Source organism: Anomalospiza imberbis, chromosome 6 (genome assembly GCF_031753505.1).
Source record: "Anomalospiza imberbis isolate Cuckoo-Finch-1a 21T00152 chromosome 6, ASM3175350v1, whole genome shotgun sequence".
Lineage (NCBI taxonomy): Eukaryota > Metazoa > Chordata > Aves > Passeriformes > Viduidae > Anomalospiza > Anomalospiza imberbis.
In genome coordinates, this window is record NC_089686.1 from 41,308,176 (window position 1) to 41,329,903 (window position 21,728).

General features: G+C 40.9%; 1 protein-coding gene and 1 long non-coding RNA gene across 3 annotated transcripts; one reads left to right on the forward strand and one right to left on the reverse strand.

The window, feature by feature from the left end:
• Positions 1–1,027: 1,027 nt before the first annotated feature.
• On the reverse strand, positions 1,028–18,301 carry API5 (apoptosis inhibitor 5). 2 transcript variants are annotated; one of them, XM_068193730.1, is made up of 14 exons: positions 18,098–18,297; positions 14,386–14,547; positions 13,500–13,593; positions 12,468–12,533; positions 11,956–12,107; positions 10,439–10,645; positions 9,762–9,866; positions 8,986–9,075; positions 8,227–8,408; positions 6,968–7,061; positions 6,406–6,462; positions 5,271–5,347; positions 4,798–4,934; positions 1,028–3,186 (listed from the first exon to the last, which is right to left on the reverse strand). In XM_068193730.1, the coding sequence occupies exons 1-14, from the start codon at positions 18,164–18,166 to the stop codon at positions 3,107–3,109; spliced, it is 1,572 nt and encodes a 523-aa protein (XP_068049831.1). In that variant the 5' UTR covers positions 18,167–18,297; the 3' UTR covers positions 1,028–3,106. The 2 variants fall into 2 exon arrangements, with proteins under 2 accessions (XP_068049831.1, XP_068049832.1); XM_068193731.1 differs by lacking the exons at positions 1,028–3,186; positions 4,798–4,934 and having other exon boundaries at positions 5,271–6,094; positions 18,098–18,301.
• A 271-nt stretch (positions 18,302–18,572) lies between these two features.
• LOC137475893 (uncharacterized) lies at positions 18,573–21,305 on the forward strand. Its single transcript, XR_011000116.1, has 2 exons — positions 18,573–18,938; positions 19,147–21,305. It is a non-coding gene; the product is annotated as an uncharacterized lncRNA (long non-coding RNA).
• The last annotated feature ends 423 nt before the right edge of the window (positions 21,306–21,728 follow it).

The following is a 21,728-nucleotide window of genomic DNA, read 5'->3' on the forward strand; positions in this document are numbered from 1 at the left end:
AGTCCAGCTTCTTGGGAACACCAAACTTCCCAGGGTCTCTTAAACGGCAACCTTCGTTTGCAACTCAAACTCATTAAGTGGAAATAAAAACAAATTTACAAAATGATGTGTCAGTGCTTCAACGTATTTGGTTTCTATCAGCCTAGAGAAAATACCGCACAAGTATGATAATTCCTTACTGCTGCCAGAGTTTTCAAATCAGGCGTATTAGATTCCACAAAAAACCCTATGCTGCCCTTCCAAGTAGCTCTTGCTCTATTATAAGTGCCAGGAAAATCCACAAACACCAGAGGTTTATGTCCAAAAAGGAGACAGAGGAGTCCTGCAACTTTATTCCAGTAAAAGGAGAGAGTCCACTGAGGCACAAAGCTGTGGGGTTTCTCTTTTGGGGTTTTGGAAGGTGCAGTCTCCTTTTATCCTAAACTGGCCACGTTATGCCCACTGGCTGAGGTACCAGGAAGGTACAGCCTTCCTGAACCACCTTCCACATATTCCTCCCTTGAACCTACCATTTTACCCCAAAGTTCAGAAACTCAGGCTTGTACAGAGCCTTGTCTGTTTCAGGAGCCAGGCTGTCCGGGCTCTGCAACAAACCTGCTGCCCAAAGTTAGGAGAGTCATTGGGACCCATTTCAAAGATGTTAACACCCACACCTTCATCCATCAAATTGTTTGTAGACATTCGCTTTCCTCTCCTAAGGTACTAACAAACTGTATCACACTGTCAACATCGAGGAGTTTGAGTAAGACAATGACTGAATCCTTTTTACCGAATTTCCAAATAAGATGTAAACATGCAGCTTTTGCTGAATATTTAAATTCCCCCTCAAAATTCTGCATTTGAAAGTTGAATTACTTAAAACTTCAAACAGTTAATGCAATCTTATTACGATCCATTAATTAGTGGTAAACAGCTTTCTGCACCTACAGCAACCTAAGGAGTAACTGAGCTACAAAAAAAAGGTACCACAGAATTTTTACTAAGGTGACAAAATACTGCAGAGTAACTGTGAAACAATGAGCCAAACAAAATTACAAAATGAATTTATTCCAAAGCTGTAAGGGAACATTTACAATTCAACATGATGGTAAACAGGTGTTTCCACAAGAACTCACTATGTTAAAATTAGATAGGAAACTGGAGAAAAATAATCTAACTACTTCTGAGGCCACAAGAGCTTTGCACATCACCTCTGAAATACAGGAGTCACACAAAGAAATCTCACTCAAAATTCAGTGAGAATAGAAGCCGCTAGTACCTAGTTACTAGTCTAAATACAAGCTATGTTTAGGCTTTGGGATTACATTATTGAATCCTCTCAAAATACCAATTATAGCCATAAGTGCAAAATGTCTTTTCTTTTTCCTTTTTTTCCTCCCAATAGAAGCTTATTACATATCTAGTGCCTGCTTTCAGAGTGACATTTTGACCTCACAAATTTCTCCTTCAAAGCTTTTAGCCAAGTTTCATGGTTTTAATGCCAAATCAGAGTTTAGCAGCTGGCATGAAATGAGAAATCCAAAGTCAGCTCACATGTCCTGGAATGTCCAAAGTTTCCTACCTACTGTTCCAGAGTTAAGCAAAAACAGACTTTGAATTTAGCATCCTCAACAAATGTTTCTAACTTTGACATAATTTTGGTATTCTGGCCTTCGGATTGTAGTGATAAATATTAAGGAGTGTTAATGAAAACACCTGAATCAGATTCACAAGCAAATACAAATGGAACTAGTTTGGGGAGACATCACCTTCTGTGGATATTGCTGGGCAAAGAAAAGGAGGGTAAGAAGTATTATTCACTCTTCTAAAGCCTAAGTTATTTTACATCAACATGCCCTGGAACACTTAATTTAAATTCTTTTCCTGTTTTGACTTCTTTTTACTATATACTAATTCCTTTACAATGCTGAATGACCTGAGAAGTTAAAATTTTGAGTGGCGAGAATTAAAAGAAAAAAGCATTGTGCTCTTACATTGTATTTTCTGGGTGCATACCAGTAAATAAAATCTCAAGTTGCTATGAAAAAAAATAGCATGGAATTGTTAACTTTTCCACCTGAATCAAACTACGTAGCTGGAATTTTTCAATGTTACCCAAAATACAATTTTATTTATATATTTTTAAATGCAACTATTGGTGAAAAAAAAACCAAAACACACACACACAAAAAATCACAAAACAAGAAAAACCAACCAACCAGCCCACCCTCAAGTGCCAACTAATCCAGAAATCTGCATAAAACAGAAAAGAGCCAGAAACGCCTATGGTCCAGCTCCAGTCTAGGAAGCTTAATCACTGCATCAGTCTTTACCCACTCCTGAAATAATTCGTCATTTTTTGTTTTGGTTTTTTATGCTATTCATTTACTGAGATTTCACGGCATAACTATATGCACATATTCATATTAAACATTAAAAATTAATTTTCAAAACATCACTTTTGTATTACAATGCACGGAGAAGAGTAAGATGTGCAAACCAAAAATGCCACATTCTCCACATCTCTAAGTAAGAAGATTGCTTCATGCTACAAGCAGAACAGATTTCCAGCCATGTTGCAAACTTTAAAAAACCAGCATGTATTTCATTCAATTCAATTAAAGAAAGTAAATCAAAGCAAATTTAACAATGGTACTCTTCTCCACATATTGCAAAATATGGTTACAGATGAGGAAAGGATTACTTCAGCTGCTAAGCTTATCTAACACATTATCTCTGTTGTCATGCCTTTCGAATCCATTACTTAATACATAAACTCAATTATATATTTCTGTTATGCAGTAGCTGACTTTTATGTTAATATACAAACTGTCAAGATGCAGCTTTTGATGAAATATCTATGCTCTTTTCCAACTTTGAATCTTGAAGACACTTCAAAATTAAGAACCCAAAACTGCTGACTGTAAGCATCCAAAAATACAGTTGTAGTTTCACTATGGACAAGTTGTAGTCCGTTATAAAAGTAGATCATACATACAAAGGTATAAAGAACATTTAAGTCAGTCTCAATGGAAGGCAGTCCTTGAAGAAAACAATGCTCCAAGCAAACTTGCTGAATAGCACTTTCACTTTAGCCCTCAGGGGCATGGAAGATTTAGCAGTCTTCTCAGTAGATTCTTCCTCGGCTGCGATTGCCACGTCCTCCCCAGCCTCTTCCTCGTCCACCCCGGAAACCACCTCTTTGCTCTGAAATAAAAGTTGAAACTTTTCAGGCAGGTTTTATTTTGTATACAGATCCAAACTGAATAGCAGGATCTGGAGGTACTAAAGGGCAACTTCAGTCTCTGAGGCTATGCCTGCTTATGGACCATGAGATTGCTGAGTTATTTTCTGACGGAAAATGGAGCCCACTAATTTTAAAAGGAGGTCAGGAGAACGAGCCCATCCAAACTGAGTGCAGCCTTTCTGCATACTAATACTATTATACATAACTGTCCCTGTAATTTAGGACTATATTTGGGCCAATCCATCACCACAGAATTGAAAACTGGCTGCCTAGCTCTTCCTCCTATTCAATAACACAATATTAACCTTGAGGTGTCAGTCTGACTTGCTACTAGTGATTTTAGGGAACTATGGAAAACCAGAACTTTGTCTTTCTATCTGTCCTTTTTTATCTTTAAGTTATCACCAGCATATTATTCTTTTTTCTGGGGCTGATATCATCATTCAGTTACAAATCCTAGCTAGAGATGGATACCACACAAAATATTTGCATACTGTAGAAAGTTTTTCCTTTCTCTTTTTTAAGAACATATCTGATCAAAGCAAAAAAATCCCCAACAACACAAACTCTATTAAGTTTATATAGTTTCTTTGAATTTGTTTGAAGATGTACCAAACCATCATTTCCCCTTCAGGATTTTTCTTCATGTACAGTCTTAAAATACAGTTTATATTAATCTACAGAGAGAATTGCATGCTGGTTTTAAAGGCCATAGAAATCAGAAGCTGACTGATGAGGCTGAAGCATCTCACTAACAAGAAACAGTAGCAAGCAATAAAATATTTTTGGTTGAAAGCTTCCCAATCTTTAGACCTGCAGGATTACAAGCTTATCTTGAAAGACACAGGTGTGTCACCTGAAGTCTAGAATAAGAAATTTTCAGATGGTGTTATCTCTTCTCTTTGCTTTATGTATCTGCCAATGCTTTATAATAGTTTTTCAACCCGTGGGTGTGGGTGACCATTTGTCAAGTTTACTTGACCATTTACTTGCCAGAGGTCAGACCAATGGACCTACAGGAAAGACAGGAATGGGCTGCTGCCATTGCTGGTCCTACTCATTCAGTCTGCAACTGCTCTTGTGCTTCACCTAAAAATATGACTCGCAGAAAGGCAGATTCAGTGTGACTGGGAGCATGAGGACATAACTGTGTGCATGCACAGTGAACCTGGCAATTCCCAGAACTTCTGGATCAGGTCTGCAACATCAGCAGTGGCTGTAATAGGAATGCAGCACAGGTCCAGCTGCATGACAGGAGGTGACTGAGCACTGCCATTTGCTGCAACTAGCCTGTTCAATGGGAAACCGGTGCGCTGTGTGTCGTAACAGAGAGCACGACAGTTCAATTACTAACTCTAGGTATTACAACACTACTAAAACTAACTTGCAAATGACCTAGGTCATAGGCTGGTAACATTCAAACACTGCAATACATCAACAGCTAGGAAGAGACCATCACAAACAAAAATTCATGACAGTAGAATTTGATCTTCCATGAATGTGGTATTTATTTGCCCCACCCCAAGACACAACTGTCACTAAACAAAATTTTTCCAAGCTGCCTAACTTACCGTAAGAAAAACTACCCAGGTTACTGCTGTATTTTCCACTGGGAGGATTATATATTTGCCTGGCATCCCTTTTTGGTCCTGCTGAAGCTTTCTTTGGGGGTGAACTTGAGGTTGTATCTTCACTTGCTCTTTTTTGACTGACAGAAGAAAACAAAAATGTATCATTACACCCCTATGGTGACAAGTACAGTAATAGTAGCTCAGCCACAAAGTTTAACCACTGGAAGCCAGCAGCAGCCAATGACGATGCCCTGAACAACAGTATCTCAAAAGAGTCTCCAGCTGATTGTCTTTAATATCCCTAAAGCAGGACTAAGAGCATCACTCCACAGCTACAGGATGGGTGTTATTTTTGATGTGAAACTTTTAGCTGACATGCCGTCTGTATTGTACAGACACAGTTTGGGAGCATTAGTTTTACTTTTTACAAAATAAACCCCACTGTTTTCTTTTATTGTATGAAGAACTCTTACCTTGCATCTGCCTTCTGTACTGGTTTCCAGGACAATGTAACTGTACTTTTGTAAGAAGGAGGAATGTGGAAGAGATCCTATGGATGCAGAATTGGACAGTTTATTCTACAGTTAAATTTATGTCGATTGCACTTCAAAATTTTAGCTACTTAGTGGGACTCCAAAAAAACCCACTACTTTCCAATAATTTAAAATCCTTTAGTCCCATGGCAGAGAGAGAAGGCAGTAGAATACTGCCTTTACTGACTGCCTTTACTAGGAAATTCAAGTAGGATTTATATTAGCAGAATAGTGTCTTACACTGACCAAATACAGAATTATAGACTAGTTTGGGTTGGAAGGGATGTTTAAATACCATCTACTTCAATGACCCTGCAATGAGCAGGGACATCTTCCACTAGATCAGGTTGCTCAGACTCCCATCTAATCCAGCCTTGAATGTTCCAAGCAATGGGGCATCTACAGAGAAAGCCCAGGCTTTCAGGCTTTCTCTCCTTTCCTGTGCACATCAAGCATCTTACAATGAACTACACTGGCTCCTGCTGGAAGACATCTGATATCCCTTTGATGGTACAAGATAGGCTCCTCTATATGGTGGGCCGAGTTTTTGGTTTATTGTGGGAAGTGAGAATGAAGAAAGAGACAAAAAAGGGGTTAGAAGAAATCAGAATGGTTTCATGGGCTCCAGTTGAAAGTTTCTTTCTTGCAGCCCATCTCTTCTAGGTGTTTTGCAGAAACAGGTTCTGTACAGAAGCTTGCTTTGCCTCCTTCCTCCTTTATATCTTCCTGCACCTCTCTGAACTATTCTGTACTCCCCACTGACACTGCAGGAAAGGGAAATGACAGGAAAATCCAGAGATCCCTAAAGAAGCAAGGTGGTCTTTTCCTGGGGACAACTAGTGCTGCACGAAAGTGTGTCCACACCCAATACCAAGACAATTAGCAGCAAAAGCTAAGCTGCTAGCATGATCAGCAAGATCCACCTCTCTTCAGAAGAAGTAAAGCAGAACCAATTCTGAGCTGGCTACCACCAACTAACACAATAACACAAAACAACTTGGTTTAAATCTATTCCTTTCTTCTGCATAGGTTACTCTGCAGTGGGAATTTAGTAATTCATAATGTGAGGACTTACCTTGATTAAAACATTAATGTTATTGGTTATTTTCAAGGCAACCACTTTAATCTTGTTCTGTAAAAAAAAACAAACACCAATGAGCATCTAGTAGCTTTATGCCAACCTCATCACATGAAGTCATTATCAATAAACTCACTGCTCTTCCTAGTTAATTGCTATTGTAACAGTGATAGTGAAAGGTGTGTACACTTCCAAGTTTTTATCACAGCTGCTTTTAAGATTCTTGTAGTTTCACACTAACTAGTTGCTTTTAATGTTCCAGTGTAGTTCCCACTGTGTTTTTTTTTTGCTCAACATATGAAAATTTCCCCTTCAAAACAAAGCACAGAGCACAATTAAACCAAATAGATGTGGCTGCAGCAAGCAGCTGAAAGTTGAAACTAGATCATCTTCATTTGCAAAAAGTAGCATAAAGGTAACATGCACTTGCAATAATATTAGCTCTATTATTCCCTTAATCTATTTGAATACTTAAAACTGACTGCAGTCTATTAATACGTGCCAACGGTTCTTTCAGTAGGCTCAATTAGAAAAATCTGAATTCCTGAACAATTCTTACCTCCTCTGTTTTCAAAGCTTCTCCTGTTTTACCTTGAAGTGCCAGACGAAGCTGTCGAATATACACCTGCAGCCCTCGAGCAAAATACTGTAGCCTAAAACATTTAAAAGCAATCCCTTAGTAAAATTTACATAGTCCTGTAGAAATAAAAGCATAAGCAAAGGGAAGCTGTAGTCTTGTTTCTTCCCCTTAAGGAAAAATGCTCAAAGTAAGTTCTTGATCAATCGGATTTAGCATCCAGACAATAATTCACACTTCAGAGTCAGAGAATTATAAAGGTTATAAGAGACCTACAGGATCAGCTAATCCAACTGCCACACCTAAACCATACCCACAAGTGCCACATCCAGATGCCTCTTGAACACTTCCTGAGACAGTGATTCCACTACCTCCCTGGGCAACTTATTCCGGTGCCCAACCAGTCTTCCAGTAATTTTTTTTCCTCTAATATCTAATCTGACCCTGTCCTGGTGCAATGTAAGGCCATTTCCTTGTCCCTTCAGTTGAGACATGGCAGAAGAGACCGACTCCTACCTCACTACAACCTCCAGTCAGGCAGATGTAGAGGGCAATGAGGTCCCCCCTGAGCCTTTTTTATTCCAGACTAAACAGCCCCTACTCCCTCAGCCACTCCTCATGAGACTGGTCATGCTCCAGACCCTTCCCCAGGTCCACTGCCCTTCTCTGGACACACTCTAGCACCTCAATGTCCTTTTTGGAGTAACAGTCCCGAAACCAGATCTAGCATTCGAGGTGAGGCATCACCAGTGTCGAGTACAGTGGGACAATCACCGTTCTGGTCCTGCTGGCCACATTATTCTTGATACAGGTCTGGATGCCATTGGTCTTCTTAGCTACCTGGGCACACTGCTGGATCGTAGCCAGCTGGCTGTCAACCAGCACCTCCAAGCCCCTTTCTGCTGATCAGCTCTCAAGCCACTCTGGCCCAAACTGCAGTGCTACATGGGTTGTTGTGACTCAACTACAGGACCCAGCATCCCACCTTATTAAATCTCATGCAGTTGTCCTCAGCCCATCGATTCAGCCTGTCCAAAAGCCTCTGCAGACCTTCCTACCTTTGAGCTGATCTAAACTCCTACTCAACTTGGTGTTGCCCACAAACTTACTGAGGATGCAGCCAATCTCCTCATTCAAGGAATTGATAAAAATGTTGAATAGGACAGGCCCCAGTACTGAGCCCTGGGGAACACCACTAAAACTTTTTAACAAATACCTTTTACCAGAAAATTAACACTCACCTGATTTTGAAATCTTTCAATTTCTCTGCATTCAGCTTGGCTGTGAGGAAGTCTGGAAGTTTGCGACCTAGCTGATGGAAGCTATATAATAAACACTCCACATAACTGAATTGCAACTTGGGCTCTTCATTGCCAGCATTTTCCCCATTTTCTGCTTCCTCTGGTGGGAGGGGCATATACTCCTGAAGAACAGAAAGGAAAACAAATGCATGAGACACATTTATGCTGACTGACTGCTCTTTCCCAGTGTTTGAATTGGATGGTTTATCTGTGCTAACAATTTAAGAAGTATCCACCATCTCTACACTAATGAATGAAGTACTGAATAAAGTCCTGGTGCAGGTTGTTTACCGACACTTCTGTGACTTGACTCAGAGGAAATACTACGGTGGCACAACTACCACAGGAAGCAATAATGTACTGCACCAATGCTTCTGAAATAGTGCTGAATTTGCTTAGAATTGTCAGTGCAGATACAATATTTAATGACATCAACATGAGTCTCTCATGACTATGAAATTTAAAAAGAAGAAACACACATGAGTTTACTGGATTAAAAACATTATTCAGGTAACAGCTCTCTATCTACAAAGGCTTTAAATTGCAAAATTATGTTCAACATTCTATCAGTGGACAGGAGTATCTCTCAAATAGCCACTTCAGAAAAAGGATAAAGAGATGAATACATAAAAATAACCTGTTTTGATGAAAACTTAATTTCTTAGTGTTTTACATGAATAAAAATTGAATTAGTCTTACCAGTAATTTATCAAACAGCTTCTTCAAATTTGATTCAAGCTTTTCCATATCACCACAAAATGAACTCATTTCAGCGAGAAGCTTCAAAACCTACACGTAAGGATAGCCAGGTTTTTGTGTGCTAACTGAAAGTACACAAGCTTAACATTCAACCTAAAATCAATTATCACATCACTATGGCTGGCACAGTAGAGGCCAGCTATTACAATTAAACCCCTCCCAAAACAGCAGGAAGGAATTCAGGGAAGAACATACCTAATTTGTTTTTCCTGTCTGTAAATAGAAACACAGGTTTGTGTGTCTAATCCCAACAAGCATTAGTCAACAAGTAAACAAAATTTAATCTTCCACATCTGCAGCACAGCTCACCTTCAAGTGAGAGCCACAGAGATCTAACTGAAGCCATAGCACTGATTAATGTAAACAAAATTACACACATTAAGCCACTCCCTTAGGAGGCTAAATTAGCCCAAACTATGCAACCATCATTTCAATAAATGCTATGTGCTTTAAAAAAAATCAGAGTAATATAAAAACGGTTACACTGATCTACTTATTCTACCTTGTTTCAAAAACTTGGGACAGATGACACGTGCTTTAAAAAGCAATGCTCAGTCATGCCTCATAGAGCAAATGTTTTTTTCTAGTGCAGCTACTTTTCCTACAAGCCAAGAAATGAGAACTACTTGAGGAAGCAGCTTATGATTTTTAAAATAGCTGTCTTTATCTAGGATGGTTATTTTTCACTATTTGAAGACATTTCAGTTTTGGCTTACCTCTAACTGGATATCAAGACCCTCCACTAGAGTAGTCAAAGAGCTGAGGCTTGGCAGAACATGCTCACAGAAGTAAGTAACAAATTTTGTGGAATGAACATTTTTCTGAAAAAACAAAACAAAACAAAACAAAACAAAAACCAAAAAAACAAAAACAAACCATCACACATTATTCATGTTACTCTTGAGTCTGAAGGGGCTAAATGTTTTTCTCCTATCAACCCTCCACCATTATAAATGCCTGCTTCACAGCTGTACCTTAAAGCTTTATTAAACTTCCCTCTTATTTCTAAGACACAGACCTCCTTGCAGGTAGCCTAAATTCAGAGGATGCCCCCAACAGCAGCTGAAAAGATTGCTTGCAACCCAAGAATAGGCAATAAGCTCTGCAATTGCCTGGCACTAGACTTGAAATAATCAAATTCATGCAAAATAATGTGAGAATTCTGTCATAATTCACTGTAACATCTTAAATTTGAAAAGAGAGGAGAATAACACAAGGTATCTTTGTATTTGGAGGCTTTAAAGATGTTTTCCAACATTTGGATACATTAGAGGTTAAAGGTAGAGAAGTACTGATTTGTGATCTTTCAAACATAATCATTGGGAACACCAAAGCCAAGCTCCAGCCATTAACTTTCCTCAATAGTCCTCATGCAAAGCAAACAAATACGTACTGAGAACAATGGCACTGCCTGCCGAGTGCACTGCAGAAGTCTGTCCACACAGTCTGTATCTGATGGATTGAACGTTTGTTCCAGGTCAGCCTGTTCAGCTACCAGCTCCACCAGTTGTTGCCTCCCACTGACTGTCTGTAAACTTTTTAATCCAGACAATATTTTCATGAACAGAACAAATTCCTCGCCTGTCACATCTTCCAGAACCTTAACAGAAAAACAGAAAACATATTTTTGTGGTGGCAATTTGCAAACCTCCAAGTCAAACCTACTGGATTTGAAAAGGTAAAATATGCAAATATTTAGCATTTAGTTATTTAAAAAGAGAAGTTTGAAGGAACATATGAAAACAGTTAGTATAATTGAATGCACCTACAAATCAAAGCAACTGTCAAGTTGTGCATAGGGAACAGTTTTTTTAACTCTAAATTGAGAACAAACTGCTATCTAACAAAAATCAAATGTTTCAGGCAGAATAAATGTTAAACAAGTATCTACTCATTACTGGGTTTATTTTAAATTTTTGCATCTTTCTCAGCTTAGGGAATGCACAGTAATTTCCTAAGATTCCACAAAGACAAATGCCAAGTCCTGTAGCTGGGATGAACCAACTTCCCTGCATCAGCACAGGTAGGGGACTGACTGGCTGGGGAACTGCTCTGCTGAGAAGACTGAGGAGACTGAGGCTAAACACAAGTGACAGCACCATACCTTGGACAAAAAGCAGTGTTCTGGGCTAAGGACAAGAGCACAGACTAAGGGAAACAAAAGGAACAGAGAATCGACAGGTCCTTGGCTGGGCTGTCATCTGACCAAATGTGGAATACTGCACCTAGTGTTGGGCTCTCCTATATGAGGAAGCGCTTGATAAGCTTTAGGAAGGCAAATCAACAAGGTGATCTGTGTCTAGAGCACATGAGCTGTGAGGAGAACCTAAAGCAATCAGGCTTTTCCAGCCTAAAGGAAGAGAGCTGTATGTGGGTGGGGCAAACTAAGTCATCTTCTAACACTTCAGAGCAAGACATCACCCATAGCAGCCAGGTTCTTTGATGAGGTAGACATGGTCAGAATGAAACAATGACACAAAACTAAAAGGGGAGGTTTCAACAGGATAGAGGAGGAAAAAAAGATCTCTTACGGACAACTTGAACAATGAAGTTGGTTGCCCAGAGAGTATAGGAACTCTCCTTTGTTAGAGGTTTTCAAAACCCAACTGGAAAAAGCACAAAGAAGTCTGATCAGGATTCAGCTGAGCATGACTCACTGAGCTGATCAATCTCTCAAAGACCCTTTCCAATGTGAATGATTAGGTCCAATTCTAATCAAAGTCACTCTTACAAAATTAGAAGAGCCATGATTTTACATTACCACAAAAAAATGCTGCAAACTTTGGAGTGTATCAGAATAGGTAACTACAAGATCAGATTTGTACAATGCTCAAGCAGACCTCCAAAACAACACCAATGATAAGGGATGGTTGAACAGTACTTGAGTTTGAACTGAAATCAGATGCTCACCTTCTTTGATTCAGTCAATATGAACTCCTCCACCTCCTTTGTCATCACTTCCTCTGGTAAGGTTTTCAGTTTTGTAGAAAGGAACTTAATGGCTCGCTCTCTCACAATATCCTCTCCCTGAAGAATCTGACTGAATAAACCTCCCAAAGTCCCTGAATGAAGAATAAATTGGGTAACACAAATTATTTTAGAAGTTAGACCTGGACCTTTTACACAGAAGGAAGAAGTTCCTGCTTTTAAGATTCTACAACACAATTAAAAATAACTGCTATACTAACTTTTATTAAAAATTACAATTTTCACATATCTTGACATAAAAATTCACTCTTTTATTAGTCTGCGTAATTCAGATACATAGTTAATAAGTTCAGTACTGTTTGCAAAACCAAACAATTAGTGTGTGTCTCACTTTTGCATTGTACTGAGAAGATACAAAATTGAGTCCTGTTCTCATCCTACTACAGACTGGAAAGTATTAATAAAAGCCATGTATATAAAAACTTGTCCTTTACCTTTAGCATCCATCTTAAATATACTGAGCAAGGCATTGTTCACCAAATTGAATTCTGCAGAATCATCTGGAGAGAGAAAAAAAGTTAATATACATACACTCGAAATGGAAAGGTAAGAGGAGAAAACCGAAATGGCTAATACTGCACAAGAAGTATTCTGTCTTCAGCAATTACCTATAAACAACATAACCTGTATTTTTAAAAACTATTACACTGAGGAAGTTCAAAACCATGAAAAAAACAAAGCTATTTGTCACTTTAGTCTCCCTGCCAAAACTAAACCTTAAAACTTTAAAACTTGACAGGACTGAAAAATTGAAGGGAGGTTATTAATCTATACATTTAGTTATTTTAATAAACAAGCTAACTTTCACTTAATTTATGTAAAATACGTAGTTATTTATTTTTAAACTCTTAATTAATTTACAGTATTTCTATGTGGTAGGAACTATTTGTCTTAAACTACATGGAGAAACACATAAATCTCAAAAAACCCAAACCAAAACCTATCTTCTTGAGAAGCCCAGAGTCTTAATCATGCAGTTTTAATGGAAGTTTGAACACCTAATATTTACTACTTTATAACTTACTGAGATTAAATGTATATTAAATTTTGAATTTACCCCCAAAATATTTATTTTGCACCAAAAATACAACTGTGTGGAACAAAATGCTCTCAGGCCGTTTCAGGTTCTAGAAACTGGATTAGAAATTCAGTAACTCTTTCAGAAAGCAATTTGCTGCAGTCCATAACTGGAAGGTTGCCCCCCCCTTGCCTTTTTCTACAGATGCTTTCAGAGAACTTGAATGAAAAAAAATTGTTTTATTTAAAAGAAAGATTTTTGGTTTCAATTAGAATAATTAGTGCCCTTTCAGCCTAACTGTACAGCAAATATAAAACAGAAGAAAACACAAGAAGGACACGAACAGCACTGGGATAAATTATGAATCAATGAAAAATGTTTTACAGAACCAAAACTGTATACATATTCAGGTGTGCCATGAGGAGATCAGCCAGGATGTGTCTCCTACCTGACTGCAGAAGCTGGGTCAGTATGTCTGCTACCCGAGGAAGATTATCTCCAGTGGCAAACTGAGGCAATTCCTTGATTGCTTGTCGACGGATCTGTCAAAATTGCCAAAAACGTAGAAATTAAAAAATTTAAAAAATTTCAGGAATTACATAACACCCCAAATCCCCGTATTTTGACATATTCATGAAGAAAATAAAATATTTTTCTTAGAGCTAGGCAGCACTGGAGAAAAAACAAATTCACACAGCACTTTTGTTCACAAAATCATTCATATGATCAACAAAATAAAGGCTGGGATGTGTGTTATTAAGGAGTTTTATTTGCTGACAGGAAGGACAGTTCTACAGTTGTGCAAATGGCAGGGATAAACTCTAGGGTTTGTTCCCAACACTGAAAAAAATCCTTGAATGATCTGTCCAAATGCCTTAAGACGTGATAAACAGAGATGCTTCAAAGGTACAGCTTCCACCAGCACCAAAGAACCAGCACGAAGCATCTCAAGAAGCACAACACTCAGAATCACATCCCCGTGGTTCTCAGGTGCAAACAAGATTCTGTCTCCCAGCAGCATTTATTCACCAGAATCAGTTACCACAAAGTCCCTTTTGATAGGAAACCATGTGAATGCTATTCAAATAAACTATAAGTTTCTTTCTACAGAGCTATTCCTTTGATCAGTGGTGGGAGCTAAAAAAGATAAATGAAAACTGATGCATCTTCCCAAACCATCACACAAGGAATTAAATGCAAGAATACAATTAAATGCATGTTTTCCAAAGACCAATCATTTTCTCCCAAAAGACAAAGACCATTAAACAAAAAGAGAGAATAATAGCAAAATATAAATTCAAAGTATCAACTTGCTACAAGGCTCTTATTCTTACAGAAACATCTTCATCCTCACAGAGGTCCAACTGGGCATTGATAGCTGAGTCAGCTAGCTCAGGAAAATGCTTGAAGAACTTAGGAATAAACTGGGCTGCAAGTCTCTTCTCCTTGGCACCTCCTTTCACACCATCCAAGATCACCTGGTAGGCATCCTTATGCTGAAAAAAGAAAACCAGAATACATAAATTGAAAAATCCTTGGTTATTCTCAAAACAAGGAAAGACTTTTTTCTCCCATTCTCTGAAACGATTTAAGTGAACCAAATTATACAAGCTTCTTACAATTTTTCTCTTAGACTGATATAGCCATGCCAATTTGGTAATATTTGCCTCTGTTGCCTGGCTTTTACTGTTACTCTGGCTCCTGTCAGTTCAAGCGTGTACCACTCCAGCTGCTGGCCCTAAGGGTAACACCTCTTGCACACTGTGATTAGATTAGTGCAAGGAATTCTATGATCCCTGCCACTGAACTTGGCCAGTTTTTCAAGGAGTTTCTGCCTTTTGTATGCTCATGTATTGTCTTTGAAGTAGAGATTACCTTTCCCAGTAACTGTGCCACTGCAGTGGATCATGAATTCTTATTAACATATATGGTGCTAAAGTATCTTTGGTATCTATTCAGGTAGTTAATTCACCTGGAATCTCTGGTATCTATTCAGGTAGTTAATGTGGGATGAAATACAGTGCTTGGAAGAACTGTTAAGGGAAAGTAGATTAAGAAAAAAATCCCAGAAACCTCCAGTTTTAAATATAGAAATATATACTCCAAATACAGGAAGAAACACTTCCACAACAGTAAAATTTTCTCTAGCTGCTCCAACTAGAATCATACAGGTGCTTCTGATTCTGTGCCTGCAGGAACGAAACTTTAAATTAATTGAAGTTTTTGTTGTGGTTAGTTGTGTGTTTGTGAAATAGAAGTCAGCATTATTAGGATACTAATGGAAATCAGGAACTTTTAAGATTAATTTTCCTCATGGTTGTGAAAAAGAATGCTTAAAACAGCTTATTCTACTTTGAAAAGCAACCCTGACAGCACAGGACACTTTCTTTGCTTTATTTACATTAAATTTCCCAGAGCCACAGAGATATACGTATCACCACTACTCCACATGAAAGTTGTCCCGTAGCAAATACAGATACTGATTTACAAAGCAGCACACTGTATTAATGCCCTCTAAAGCAAGCTGCATTTTAAAATTTAGTGCCCATGCTCCTGAAGCACTCCCTACAGCTTACTGATAGCTGTGTTGCCAGAATCTGGAGTGGGATACAGATCTGGATGAAAAAATAAGCAGTGAAAGAATCAGTTGCCTTTCAGCTGAACCACATCATCACCAAGTTCACTCTGTAGCTGGGCCAATGCAGGGGACTCAGCAGCAAAGGCAGGAATGAGCCAGCACAAACTAGCAATGAAAACACACATCAGTACAGACATGGGTTCCCAGGTTGCATGTTAAGAGCAAGTTCTGTCGTAGAACACGTAAGATAAAACTTAACACATATGAAAAAGCATTCACACAGCAATGGAACAGAGTAGCCCGTGCTCCCTGCATTTGTGTTCCTGCATGCTAATTACTCCTACCATGGAGGCAAAATACAGTCATGCAGGAGCTTGTTTTATCTGTACCTGGCAGCATGGAATGCTCTAGAAAAACCACAGGCAACTACAGATGCAGTGTGATCCTTCTGTTTTGTGCATTCCCTTCCCATCTGTAACAAAGGAATGTCCTAAGCTGGAGACAGCGTCCAGACCTTTGTTTTCAATTACTGTTAATTGCCCAATCATCCATTAACTTCTCTAGGTTAGTTCTTGAGTCAATTCATACCCTGCAGTGTCCTGTGCCAAGTTTCACAATGCGTTATGAAGAAATGTTTGTCTTCCTCTTTATTTTCAGCCAGCTTCCTAACAGGTTTTTTTCACCTTCTCACCTTCATTCCACTTGCGGACACCTCATACCTGAGCCCCTTTTTCAACTGAAACACTCTTTTACAAGGTCAGTACTTCTCTTGATGCCATAACTTCGGGTAGTCCCCATGCCCATGCTCAGTATTTCTTTATTTGAGACAGGGTGACCATGACGTTTTGCAGTAAGAGATCACGTTCGTGATGTTGTTAAGAGATAATAAAGCACTAAGTGAGATAAAACTGATGAACAAGGAACAATTACTCATGGCTTCTCAAAATGCAGAAACTGGAGCCACCAAGCAAGATTATGAAGTAACAAATTCAAAGAGGTAACTCCGTCCCAAAGGTTAACAAAACAATGAACTGTTTTAGCACAGAACACCAGAAGCCAGAAGCACACTCAGCTCAACAAAGCATCAGGAAAGTTCACTGAAGAATAACCTCACAAGCTATGCTTGTTACAGAGACACTTCCTCTGGCTCTGGGAACCCAAAAGCTGGAGAGGGGCAAAGCTGGTAGAGTGTTTTAGGAATCCCCACTCTATACTTACCCTCAGAGGTGCTTACACACATACCCTGTCACAGGCTGCATTTCTTAGCCATGCTGGAGTTTGCTCTACCTAAGAGGGCCATTCCTTTCTCACATAAGCTACTCACAAGAATCAAAGTGAGATGAACTGTGCATTTCTGAAGTGGCAAGGTAACAGCATGTTTTACTCTGCACCTCTCCCTGCAGTTCCCTACATTTTATTTGCACTTTCTTTTTGGCTCTGAGGTGATGCTTTTGTTGGACTGTCTGCAAGGATGCTTTGTTTCACTAGGGCATAACCACACAAGCAAAGTGAACGGACCTGAATTAAAAAAAAAACAACAAAAAACTTCCAACATCCCCCTGCCCCAAACCAACCACCAAAATATCTGTTCTCTTAAAGAACTTTCTAAGTGACATGGAATAGCAGTGTTGTCGTTTAATTTAAAATCCATGGTTAGATACAGATATGGCAAAACTACTTTCCTACCTATTGACATTACGACCAAAATGAAAAAAAAAAGTATCTTCTGCTTTTTCAGGGGGCCATTTGGGAAAAGGAGGGACTAATGCAATTCCAAAACTAGTTTTAACTAGCTATAATATTTCCTATTGGTAATATTCCAAGTCATCTTCTTTTCTTGAATAATTCAGTAATGGTATAAACAAATGGCAGATCTTGCCAAGATTTTACAGAAAAAAAAATCTTCAGTTGGGAGGGTCGACTTTACGTTCTTGCCTCAAGGGAGAAAAAACCAAAGGGCTACTGGCAGCTTTCAAACCATAAGAGACTTCACCTTCCCTTAGCAAGCTTTTTAGCAAGACAGCCTGCCAGACGCCCTCCAGATCTGCAAGTGTGCTGGATCTGCAAGTGCGGTGTCAAAGACTTCAAGGCCCGAATTCGCCAGGCGAAACTCCCCGCCCCCTTGGAAAAAACAGCCTGACTCTAGCTAAGAACCGGTAAATATCCGAGACGCCGCATTTAAAGGAGAGCTGCCGACGCGACGCGGATGCTGCAAAAGCGACGGGAGCTACTGCGGTCCTTGCAGATCCACGGGCGCGCTGCTCATTTCCACCCGCCCTGCGCCGCCGCCGGCCCGAGGAAACCCACCCCGAGCACAGCCCCGGGGGCTCGCCGGCTGTGCGGCCAGGCGAGGAGCCCCTCCGACGGCACCCCGGCCCGCCCGCCCCGCCTCGGCCCGGAGCTCCCCGCGGCGGCGCTACACAAGCCCGAGGCCTAGCGAGGCCTTGCAGGCCGCAGCCACACTGCACCTGGCCCGCCGTCTCCGTGGCGTCCGCCAGGATGCCGTAGTTGCGGTAGAGCTCCTCCACGGTGGGCATGGCGCGGCGGGGAAGGGGCAGAGCCGCCGAAACACCGAACCCTCCACTGACGCCGCCGCCGCCGCTCCGGCCGCCGCTCCCGCTCGGGCCGCGTCGTCAGCACCAGCGAGGCGCCGGTCCCGGAGCGGCCGCGCGCCGCCGCCTGCGCGCCGCCGCCTGGCGGTGGGCGGTGGCACTGCAGGGCCGGGACCCGCGGGCCCCAAAGGCGGAGCGCGGCGGCACCGGGACCGCGACCGCGACCGGGACTCGGACCGGGACCGCGACCCCGGGACCGGGACCGCGACCGGGACCGCGACCGCGACTCGGACCGGGACCGCGACCCCGGGACCGGGACCGCGACCGGGACCGCGACCGCGACTCGGACCGGGACCGCGACCGGGGCCGCGACCGCGACTCGGACCGGGACCGCGACCGGGGCCGCGACCGCGCCCGCGGAGCGCCCCACGCGCCGCGCTCCCGCAGCGCCCGGCCCTAGCGGCTGCTCAGCGAGCCCTGCGTTATCCGCCCCGCCACAGACTCGGGCCGGGGCCGCGCTGCGGGGTGCGTTCTTGTGCTCACAGATGCGCCATGGCCTTCACCTCGTAGAGTTGTTTTTGTTCACCCCTGCGTCCCCCCGGGTTTTTCTTCATACTCCTCCTTCCCTTGATTGATGCTTTTCCCCAGCGCCTCGTTTCTGTATCCCTTTTTCTCTGTCCTACACAACTACATTGGAAGATGCTCGGGAAGTGCCTGTTGCACGCTGAGCTCCTAGTACGAGACAGACTGCTTTCCTGTGATCTTTTCCTGCAGAAGAAGATGCTCCCTAATTCCAGAAACTGAAGTATCTGCATCTCATGCCAACGAAGGCAGCATATGTTCTTTAGGCTCTAATCGCCATTTAGAAATTGTGGCAAAGGTTTTAAGTCGGTAGCAGTCAGTGTCTTCTTGTACATCAATATGCTTTAGCCTCCTGTAAATTTCACAGGCACTTAAGATGAAAGATGTGAATCTGAGGCTGAGCTACACAAAGCACTGGACCTTTCTTGAATATCCTTCCAGCAGCATGAAGGATGCTGTTGGAGGCATTTGAAGCTCCACCCTGTCTCCAGAGTCCATGCAGCAGGCGTGTACAGCAGCATCAATCATTTATCTTCTTCTTTTTCTCTGTTCAGTGTTTTAGCCAGTGGCAGTAGTGACAGCAGTAGTGACAGGGGCAGTCACCTTTCTCCCCTTCCTTGAACTGAGACCCAGTGCCTTTACCTGTCCACCGGTGGATTCATGTCATTCCTGCACACTCGGACGGGGTCTGAGAGTATGGAAGCTTGTGGCTGCTGTCAGATCCAAGAGAGCTCTAACCACATCCTGCCCCTCGGTGTTCTGGTGGTCATCATATTTACCCAAAGTAATCTTAAAAGAATATGCTGGGTAATCTTAGTAGTGGGAACAAAATGTAACATGAGAGAAGAAATATTTTTAATGTAACAAAAGACCTGCATGCTTAGGAGAACCTCTCATTGGGAGAAAATGAAGAAGGGAGAGCTTCCTCAGGCAGCCTGGTGGATTTTAAGAGATGTCAATCTCTTGTCCTCCAGCAGTTTCCAGGCAGCATTGCATCTGAATGCAGATTTTAAAATTCACTATAAGCATCTTTATCAGCACTACCATGGCAAACTTTTACAAGTTGGCCAAAAAGGAGGAAAGATGAACATCTCATTAAACTGCCTTTTACTCTCCCCTGCTGAACTGTTTATATTGATGGAGCTGCCTTGTTATCTCATTTTCTCGCTTTTTTTTTTTTTGGTCAAGAACACTCTATCAAACTGTGATTACATTTCATAGCAAGCATGGATAAATATGTAGCATTTATGCATTGTTGTATGCATGACAGTTGTGGAGAAAAAGAAGTAAGCATGAATGAAAATGGTTGTGAGAGGGGCTGTGTACCTTCTGGGAAAGACTGGCTCTGCATTCTGTAGCAGAGCAGAAGGGGTGCTGCAGACACTGGAGAGTGATGGGAGATGAACTCCGATGCCGGACTTTGGCTGCATGGCAGGGAGATTAACTGGTAGGGTGGGATGGTAAGCAACTTCAAAATGCTATGATAGCATTATGTATTTTGTTACAACTAACTATTGTAATCGCATCTTTATAACATCTATTATAGGCCTTGGAATTATACTTCTGTACTTTCTGTAGCAATGATGCATTCAGCTGTTCTCATTGTCTTTCTAACAGAGAACACACAAAATTAAAAGGGGTATTCAGAGCCACATTAAAAAATTGTTTTCTCTGAGGTTTGTTCTGTTTCCATCCTGTGATCCTGGAATTTTATTTCCTCAATTACTTCCTCGTTTCTTTACATCATTAATTTAATTTTTTCTCTCCTGACAACAATTTCCATTTTCTAGCCTTTAGTTTTCACCAATTTATGAAATATATATAACATTTTTTTATAATGAACCTCTTTAAAATTAATCACTGTTAGTCTTTAGCTTTTATATGAAAGGAAAGTAAATGAAGAGCTGATGGTGTTACACATTTTGAAGAAATTGAATTTTTTTTCAAAGTTAGTAATGGACCTCTTTGTTAAAGTTGTGATATTTTTGAAAATACATTTTTAGGAGCTCAGAAGCTTGAAATGCACATTTGAGAATGACACACAGCTTTTTTAGACTCTGCAGTGCAAGTCTCATAGTTTCACAAAACAGGGTTAATCTGGCCATCAGTCAGGATTTTTCTCTCTTTTTTTCTTCTCAGTCTCTGCAAACCCAAGCATGTGGTGATAACCCTGTGGTAAATTTGATAATGAAGTGCTGTCGTTGTGCATTTGACACCCATTCCTGTGTGCTGCCCATAAATCAAGTACTCTGGAATCACTGCAGGTTCTTCAGAGGAAAAAAGATTTACTTGCAAAATTAATGAAGTTTTCTGTTTTCCTCAGAGGAAAAAAAAAAAAAAATTATTCCTATCCCACAAGTTCTCCAGTATTTGGTGGAGGACCAGCCTCAGACAAAACCATAGATGAGGCAAGAAAAGACTTCTATTATGACAGAAGGAGAAGACATGCTTAATGAAAACTTCACAGTGGAACAGTGTTCTAACCCCGTGAACCAAACCTGGAAGGCTTCTGTGAATAATAAAGCGACTGAAATAGAATCCATTTGTTGGCTTGTGCTGGATGAGCAATTGCTCCTGAATTCTTCTAATCTCACTTTTTAGAATTGGGCTTGAGTCACTAACAGAGGTTTTACATATGAAGGGGTACAGCAATTACCCTCCATCCATCTTAAAAATCTGTGGAGAGTTTTTCAGAAAAGGGTATCCAGGTATCACAGGGGAACACCATGAATGCATGACTATGTTTGCAGATGTAAAGCCTTTTATTGGCACACACTAAAGGTATCCTGCGTGGCTATAAGCACCTAGCTGCTGTCTTCAGAGAAGAGCAGATTTTCCACGAATTCCTTGTAATGTTTTCGGGTTTTCTTGCAAAATATCTTCCTGGCAAGGCGAGCGATTTCTCCCAAGGGAGCGGCAATCCCTGCGCCTGCAGCCCGGACGCGCTCCCAGGCGGTGCCGGCAG